General features: G+C 33.3%; 1 protein-coding gene across 1 annotated transcript; it reads right to left on the bottom strand.

Annotated features, from left to right (window-relative positions):
• Positions 1-7,488: 7,488 nt before the first annotated feature.
• On the bottom strand, positions 7,489-9,348 carry LOC105126714 (protein LYK5-like). The gene has a single exon (XM_011027671.1). The coding sequence runs from the start codon at positions 9,346-9,348 to the stop codon at positions 7,489-7,491; it is 1,860 nt and encodes a 619-aa protein (XP_011025973.1).

Genomic DNA, 9,348 nt, shown 5'->3' with positions numbered 1-9,348 from the left:
ACCAGTTAGGGTTCCTAGTGACCATAATACTAGGTGGCGACTCCTTAAACAAGACCATTCCCCCATCAAAGAACTGGATGCTAGAAATTCATTCTTTCCATAAATTATATTTTTAAGGCCGCCGCGATGTCGGGTGCGACATTTATAATTTTCAGAAATATTATATTATTCAAAATTAATAAAACCAAATGATAGTTCAATAATTTTCATCAGTAATTAAAATAAAATCAATAATCTATAATACTTATTACATTATCAAAATCCAAACTTAATTAAACAAGGTAATACTAAAATGTCTAAGATATCGAATCAAAACTAAAAGGAAAGTTTCGCAAAATAAGTAAGGCATATTGACCAAAACTAAAGAAGCAGGAATACTCAACAAAGTCCATATTTATCAGAAACTAAAAACCTGAAATAATATTAAGAATGGAGGGTGAGTTTAACTAACTCAGTGATAAAATAATATTAATAGAAATTATAGATATTAATGATATTAATAGTTTGCAATTCAATTTATCTTGATATAAATATGCATATAAATACTAAATATATTATCATAAAGTAGTGGAATGCACGTCAGAGACTAGATGACATCCAAAGGTGATCACTATGGGATGATTAGTCGCCACAAGCTGATGTTTTTTTTCACCAGCTAAATATACAGAATACTATATGCATATAGGTTAACTACTCTCCGTTAGCATGGAGTTACTAACAAGTTCTTTATTAAAGCATAATAGATATTAATATAATCATCAAAGAAATGTATATCATATCAAATAGAATTTAGTTTAACAGAATACGAATATAAATTTAAGAATAAATGAGTACTCGAAAAATAGAGCAACATATACAGATATTCAAGAGATTAACTAATCGTACTTATCATATAATCAACATACATATTTATTTATATTATATACATATTAAAGATTATTTCACTCACTTGAAAAATATATAACTAAAAGAAATATAAGATGAAACACTCGAAAATCCTATTGAAGATCGTTATGAGAATATATAATAGTATACAAAATATACTAAAACGAAAATCCTATTGAAGATCGTTAGGAGAACATATAATAGTATACAAAATATACTAAAAAAACCCAAAACAATACAAATAAAATATCTTAATGCATAAAACAAAACCAGGTTTAGTATCCTAAGCTTAGGGACTAAAATGATAATTTTTCAAAACAGGAACCAAAATGTATTTTTACCAAATTTGAAGGACCAAACTATAAATACATAACCATACTAAAATTTCACCTAAAAACCATAATAAATCCTGTCTAGAATGAAATAGGGACCGAACTATAATTTTCATAACATTTAGGGGCTAAAATGTAAATTCCTAAAATTAAGGGACCAAACTAAAAATATTTCAAATCAATTATCAGACTGAGATTTATCATCCTTAACTCATAGTAACACTATATAGAATCTCAAAATACATTTAGGGGCCACATTCTAATTTTCTAAAGTTGAGGGACTAAACTGTAATTTTCATCAATTAAGGACCAAAATAAAATTTCATCATCCTCAACCTGAAGACCATTTTGTCTAGATTTTCCAGCAAGGATGAAATCAAATTCTTAACCCATGAAAAAATTAATTTAAACAAATCAACTCACAAATGCTTATTTCTAACAACATACTAATCAATCACCTAACATTAAATCCTTAATAATCATAAATTAATCTTAATAATATAAGCTTCAAATCCTTATAAACCATAATTTATTTTTTAATCATCCATAAACAAATTATATCAAAAGTAATATGAAAGAAAGCCACTTACTTGTTATTTTTATATTTCTTGAACCAAAAACTTAAGATAAAAACTTAAAATCTTTGGTTTAATGAGGAGAATCACGATGGCCACAAGAATTAGAAGAGAGAAAAGTAATTATCTTAAAATTTTTTCTTATATACCTAGGTTAAATTAGGTTAGGTTTGAGTTAACTTAGACTTAGGTCTGAGCCAAAAGTTTGGGTCTTGCGGGTAAATGTTAATTGATTGATTTTGAGTATATTGTTAGCAATAATGATTTGTGAGTTAATTTGGTTAGATTGATTTTGATGGTTTTATAAATTCATTTCAACTTTGCTGGAAAATATGAATAGAATGTTCTTGAGGTTGAAGATAACAAAATTTTATTTTGGTCCTTTATGTACGAGAAATTACAGTTTAGTCCCTAACTTTGAAAAAATTATCATTTGATCCCTAATTATATTTAGGGATTCTTGGCAGTGTTATTATGAGTTTGGGATGATGAATCTCAGTTTGATAATTAATTTGAAATATTTTTAGTTTGGTCCCTCAATTTTAGGAATTTACATTTTAGTCCCCAGATTTTAAAAAAATTATAGTTTGGCCAATGGTTCATTCTGGATAGAATTGAGGATGGGTTATGTGTGAAATTTTAGTATGGTTATGTATTTAAAGTTTGATCCAATTTTGATAAAATTACATTTTGGGCCCTGTTTTGAAAAATTATCATTTTAGTCCCTAAAACTAGAAAACTAAACCTGGTTTTATTTTATGCATTAGAATCTTTTATTTGTGTTGTTTTAAGTATATTTTGTATATTTATTATAAATTCCCCTAACGATTCTCAATATGTTTTTCGGATCTTTCATCTGATATTCCTTTTAATCAATACTTTTCTTGGTGTGTGGAATAATCTTTAACATATATATGTGTGTGTGTGTGTGTGTGTGTGTTGATTATATGATAAGAACGAGTAGTTAATCTTTTGAATATTTATATATGTTGCTCTATTTTTTTAGTATTTATTTATTCTTAAATTTGTATTTGCATTTGCATTTTATTGAGCTAAATTTTATTTGACACACACACACACGCACACGCACACACACACACACACACACTAAAAATATTATCATAAAGTAGTGGAATATGAGTCAGAGATCATATGACACCCGAAGTTGACCAAATGATATCAAAAGTGATGAAATGACACCCAAAGGTGACCACTGTGGAATGATTAGTCATCACAGGCTGATGCTATATATATCAAGATGAATCAATTTGCAAACTATTAAATGTTATTCCCTTAATGAGTTGGTTGAACTCACCTCTCATTCTTAATATTATTTCAGGTTCTTAGTTTCTAATAGCAAGTGAACTTTGTAAAGTGTTCCAGCTTTTTCAGTTTTGGTCGATATGCCTTGTTTTGCGAGGCTTTCCTTTTAGTTTTGATTTGATGTCTTAAACGCTTCAGTATTTGGTAATACATGACCGACATATAGAAAAAGACCCCTATTCAAGTTCTTTACCCATGCAAATCCAAACATTCAATAGACACTTATAAGGTAATACAATAAAAAGAAATATATATAAGTTTGGCTTTATGCTTTCACAGGATAATTTCACAAGTCATAATAAGAAATATCATTAGGTAAGACTCATTAGAAAATCAAAATGCAATGAGTATGACGCTCTAAATTGTGAAATGACTAGTTACTATAGGTTGGTGACTTACCCTACCAACTAGGATTCAGAACTACAATGTGTATAAGGACTAAAATTACCCCTGTTAGCATGAATATTTTGATTTGTATAACATATGGTCATAATCAAACAAATAGAATCATTATTATAGGCTCAACTTATGCAATTAATCAAATAAGGAGCTATCAATTCAGATGTACATAATATCTCATATCAAGAAATCAATCTCAATGAATTGTTATGCTTTATCATAAATAACATATAATAAGCAATATATACTACCAAAAGCACGATCCATTTCATATTAATAATTCAAATATCTATATTATTCCTTTTGCATATGGAATATTACTTACTCACCTGACTTAAAAGTAGAATGAACATAGAAATAGATATCAAGAGTATCTTACTGATGCATATTAAGTGAAATATCTAGAGTATATGAATATGAAAGAAGACATACTCAAAACGACTTGAAATAGATAACATAAGAGATTACAACTCTAAAATTAAAGACCAAAACATAATTATAAAAAACAAAACGAATTCCACTCAATCGTTCCGAAATATATCTCAAACTAATAGAATCTAAAAAAGTCGTTTAACCTTCATTGTTAAGTCAATCGATTGACCAAAACTTACCAACCGGTTGACCAAAACTAATCTACTGGTTGATCAAAACTAGCTAGGCGAACCGGTCGACTAATTAAACAAGATTTCAGAATCCCGATCCACCAGTCTCTTTAAAAATGATAAATCTCTAATTTTAACCAACACTTTAAAACCTCATAACAATTAACCCTTAACACTTCAATTAACCCATCAATTAAACTCTAAAACATAAACTTTAAAATCCTAAATCTTAATAAATTCAAAACCGTAGCTAATAACAATAATTATACATATCAAGGTATAAATCTTACCTTAAACATTTATTTTCTCTAACTTCCTTCTCTTTCCTTTATCTTTCCCTCTCATTTCTTCTTTTTCTTTCCCTCTCTCGTTTCTCTCTTTAGTTTCTGATTTCTCTTAATCTTTATTTATTTATCTCTTTCTATTTATATTTATCAACTTTTATAAAATTACCAAATTGCCCCTCACCCATTTATACTTATTGTCTATTCCTCTAAGGGCATTGTTGCCATTTCTTATTAAAACCTTTCTTTGCTTTCAAAATATTACACTGACAACTTTAGATAGATGGTGTGGCCCACTCAGTTTACCATTGTGTTTATTTTTTTTACTTTTCTCTCTCTCTTATCTCTTCACAAATTATAAGGAGGAGAAGAGAGAGAAAAATACACAGAATAAAAAAGAAAAAATAACCCTGAAGGCACTTCGAAGATCCGATGATGACATCATTAGTATTATTGAAAAGATTTTGATAAGATAAATCCAATGACTCTAAACAATATTATAAACGATCAATAGAGTGAGCAACATGAGCTATTCAAGATTGTTAGGACTCACTTGCCTTTGGACTGCTCGCATGACTCACTTCGATCAACATTGATGACTTTTATTGATATCATTGGATCTATCTTGTCAACAATACCAGTTGTGTTGTCATTAAAGTTTTGGTATGCTTTTGAGGTTTTTTTTTTTTTTTTCTCTTTCTTCTCTCTCTTAAATGAATGGTATCCAACAATTTTGCAATTTAAGACAGTTCCAAATAAAACTTGTGACTTACAACTCATAAATTTTATATATGACTCTTTAAATTATATTATTTTTTAAAATATTTTTTTGCACTTATTATTTTATCTTTTTTTTTTTTAATAGAATCTCATAGGACTCCCAAGTTCCTAGCTGCGCTGACTCTTTCTCATTTCAATTTTCAAGCAAGTCTGCAGAAAAGATTTCCATAGAAAAATGAATCAGCTTCTTCTTAGTCTCCTGTTTTTCTTCTGTATACCTCCATGTTTTGATGCCCAACAAAGTGATCCAGGAAACAGTCATGGATTGCGATAACTGCGATGCAACTTTCGCATTTTCAGCTTTCCTTTACACCGGAAATGGTAAGAATCAATCCTGCCAAGCCTTTCTCATCTACAAATTTCATCCTCCTTATAACACAATCTCTAGCATTTCAAACCTCCTATCTTCAGACCCGCCTGAGCTTGCTCGCATCAACAATTTCTCAAGTTCCGCTGGTCAGAGGTAATAGTACTTGCTGAGGGCAATACTATCGGGCCAACACCTCCTACACAATTCCAAGTATCTATAATACGTATTTTACAATTGCAAACTACACTTTCGAGGGTCTAGCCACCTTTAACTCTCTTATACGTGAAAACATTTGCAGCGAATTTAGTTTGGATGTGGTGTGAAACCGCGGGTGCTTCTTTGATGTGCTTGACCTACAAGCAATCAAACCAAAAATAGAACCATCTAACCTTAATAAAAAAAAAAAGAAAAAAAAAGCACCATCTAACCTTCGGGGATAGCTTAATTAATTAGGTTTTGAATTAATAATTATGAGTTCGAGTCTGAAAGTTACTAAAAGCATATATAATTATTAATTTTAAAACCTTGAAATTAATCAAAGTATATATATAAGCCAACACAAATATCCATATTAATAAAAAAAATAAAAAAATAGCACCATCTATTAAGTTACTTGGTCAGTTGGGTTGATGAAGTTCATAATGTCAGTGAGAGATTCAATGCGAGCATAGAGAGTGTAATCTATGCAAAATAGGTTCACTGGAGATGATCGAACTGTTTTTCCTTCTACCACGAACATTCACTATCCACAACCATCCAATTCTTCTCCTTTCACTCCATTACATCGGACTCAAGTAAAGGATTTCAAAGAACGATTATAATTGGAATTTCCTTGCTAGTCCTCTCCTCTGTTTTCCCTATGGTACTGTTGCTTTACAAGAAGAAAATTTTTGGAGTAGGAAAGGAGAAAAGAAATTCACTTTGCCTGAAGAATTCCTACATGACGTTGCTGAGGTACATTAGGGGCTGAAAATCTGCAAATTTAAGGAAGTAAGGGTGGCTACCAAAGATTTCAACACCCAAAGTAGGTTTCAGTTGTAGACTCGGGGTTATCGGTCGACAAGTAGTAGCGATAAAAAAGATGAGCAAAGATGTGTCTGATAAGATGACTTTGCTGAGAACGACCAACCACTTCAATTTGATAAGGCCCTATCCTGCATTCAGAGTTGGAATTTTAGGATTCAGATTTGCCTTGGATGTTGCTAATGGGCTTCACTACTTCACTGATCCTACGTGAGTACACAAGCGCATCTGCAGCAGCAATGTTCTGCTCAACAGACATTTAAAGGCTAAAATTGGCAACTTCAGCCTTGCACATTCATTAAAGGAAGAAGAATATATGAGTTCTTCAATGAGGTTAGCTTTGGGGGGAAATGTTTACACTGCACCTGAGTACATAGAATATGGCTTGGTGATTCCCTGAGATTTATGTATATGCTTTTTTGGTTGTTCTGCTGGAATTGGTCACCAGAAAGGAAGCAGTTTTTCCATACAGGATGGAAAAGAAATGCAATTATCAGAAGCAATAGTTTCAATTATGGAGGAAGATGATGGAGAAATTGAACTTGGCAAACTTATAGAACCTTGTCTGATGGCAAAGCACAGTATGAAACTTTTCCTGAGAATGGTGAAGTTGAATCTAGCCTGCTTGGAACAAGAACCAGAAAGCAGACCAAGTATGGCTGAAAAAGTCTCCTCACCGCTGAAGGTTCAAGTCAATGTCTGGTATAAATGTGGACCTATCCAGCGTTCGGTTGACAGATGCTGTAGCATGTATATGTTCCAAAAAAGATGTATTTAACTGTCTATTATGTTATTTATTTGAAAAAAAGCTAGAATATAAACTCATTAGGAGGTCAGGTATTTCTTTTATCCGCACAATAAAACAATCCATAACCAAAACTGAAAAAGGGCTAATGTACAAGGATTTTTAAAGCATGAAATATTAGTAGGAAAAGATCTACATGGACTTGTCTGTCCTGTTACTTCCATGCTCAATCAACGAGCTGTGACAGGGCTGATGAGCCGAGTAAAATCTTCCGTTTCCACCACAGAAGTCCACCTTTCTAATGTCTCTGGAGATGACTGGGTGAGAACTGTGAGGTTAAAGACAATCTCTGCCATGCTTGGCCTTTCTGAAGACTTTTCCAGTGTGCACAACCTAGCCAAGGTTGCCAAGCTCATAGCACTATCAATGGGATAAAATCTCTCCAAGTTGGGATCCATCCACTTTCTTAACCTCTCCTCTCTTTTCTCTTCCATTTCCAAGGCATCTTTTATTTCCCTGGACAACAGAACAATCTCGCCTTTTTCTTTGGTTACCATGGCCTTCTTTCCAGAAAGCAACTCTAACAAAACAACTCCAAAATCAAATACATCATCTTTAGGCATCATCGAGTCTGTGGCAGCTCTAGCCATCGAGAAATTTGCTATCTTTGCCCGAAATGTGGAATCGAGAAGAATATTACTCGTTCGAACATCCTTGTGAACGGTTCTTGGTTGAGTATGTTCATGCAAATATTGCAGGCCGTTGGCCACATCTAGTGCTACTTGCATCCTTTGCTTCCAAGTGAGGAAACCCACCGAGCTTGAGGAAGATTCAGACTTAGGATGCAACCACTTGTCCAGTGACCCGTTTTCTGCATATTCATAGACCAAGAAGAGATTTCCTTCTCTATCAGATTCAGATGACATCCCCATTAGTTTCACCAGATTTGCATGACTGACTTTCTGCAAAATATTTAGCTCTTCCGTGACATCATCCTTGGTTTTCTTCACTGCTAAGACACAGCCATTGATGTTGGCCCTATATACTGATCCTCCTATCTTGTAGTGTTCGTGTAGATCCATGGTTCCCTCCATAATTGCTTTAACCTCATAAATGATTGACTTGCCCAGACAACCTGAAACTCCTGGAAGCAGCTTATCCGGCTTGATCTTCGCCTCAAGACTCTCAAATTTCAAGAGTTCCCTCGTTTGAATGACATCGCTGGTCTCCAAACAGGAACCAGTACGATCCGAAGCTTTGGTTGCCTTATATGAACAATGCTTGTGGATCAGAAAAGCAATGAAAGGACAGGTAAAAAGAATGCTTGCTATGCTTGCAGCAACAATGACAATCCAAGGATGCTTAGATCCTCTTCTTTCAGGAGTGAGGTATGGTTGAGAGAGAACTGGTAACTTCGACACAGGGATCACTATCGGCTTATAAACTGCAGCAGTAAAGTTATCATAGTTGTTTTCAATCACAATATTACGTTCAGATGCATTAAGCATAGCAGCTACTTTCCTGAGATCATCACCAGGTTGCCACACATAAGTAATGAGATGGTCAATCCCATTCTCCAAATGAGTCCTTGAAGGGCACTTACAGAACAAAGGAAATATAACCTTGTCACCAGCATGCAAGAGGGTTGGAGTCAGACCGCGGTTCAAAGCTTCCACCTCTTGCCAACGGGTGAGGTTCTGAAATGAAATAGTTGAAACCGAGTAGATGCTATCACCTTGCTGGATTTGGTAGGTGATATTAACAAAAGATTGGCTACCAGTGCAACCACAACGTATAGGTACAAGCAAGAGTTGATTTGGAAATAATGGGGTGTCCTCAGACACCAGGTTACTGGCACTTGCTATTAGTGTACGACTGATCCCAAATAGATGAGAAATCTTTCCGAGGTCCAAAAGATCTGGTGCCTGGGCAAGGTAACTAAAATAAGTAGAACATGTGGTAGGTGAATCAACAGCGCATGAAAATTTTGTGCCGGGTGGATCTTGAGCTGTGACGTATGTAGAGAACAATACAAGAACCAAGAAAAATAGAGCTTGAGTGAAAAAGAAAGAGAGCGAAGAAATTGCCAT

Source organism: Populus euphratica, unplaced genomic scaffold (assembly GCF_000495115.2).
Source record: "Populus euphratica unplaced genomic scaffold, PopEup_1.0 scaffold41.1, whole genome shotgun sequence".
Lineage (NCBI taxonomy): Eukaryota > Viridiplantae > Streptophyta > Magnoliopsida > Malpighiales > Salicaceae > Populus > Populus euphratica.
The sequence above is the reverse complement of the archived record's forward strand: the minus strand, read 5'-3'. Positions and strand labels throughout refer to the sequence as shown.

What these genes read in the sequence shown, in the direction of transcription:
- LOC105126714 (XM_011027671.1), bottom strand. Translation starts at nt 9,348, where the DNA reads ATGGCAATTTCTTCGCTCTCTTTCTTTTTCACTCAAGCTCTATTTTTC.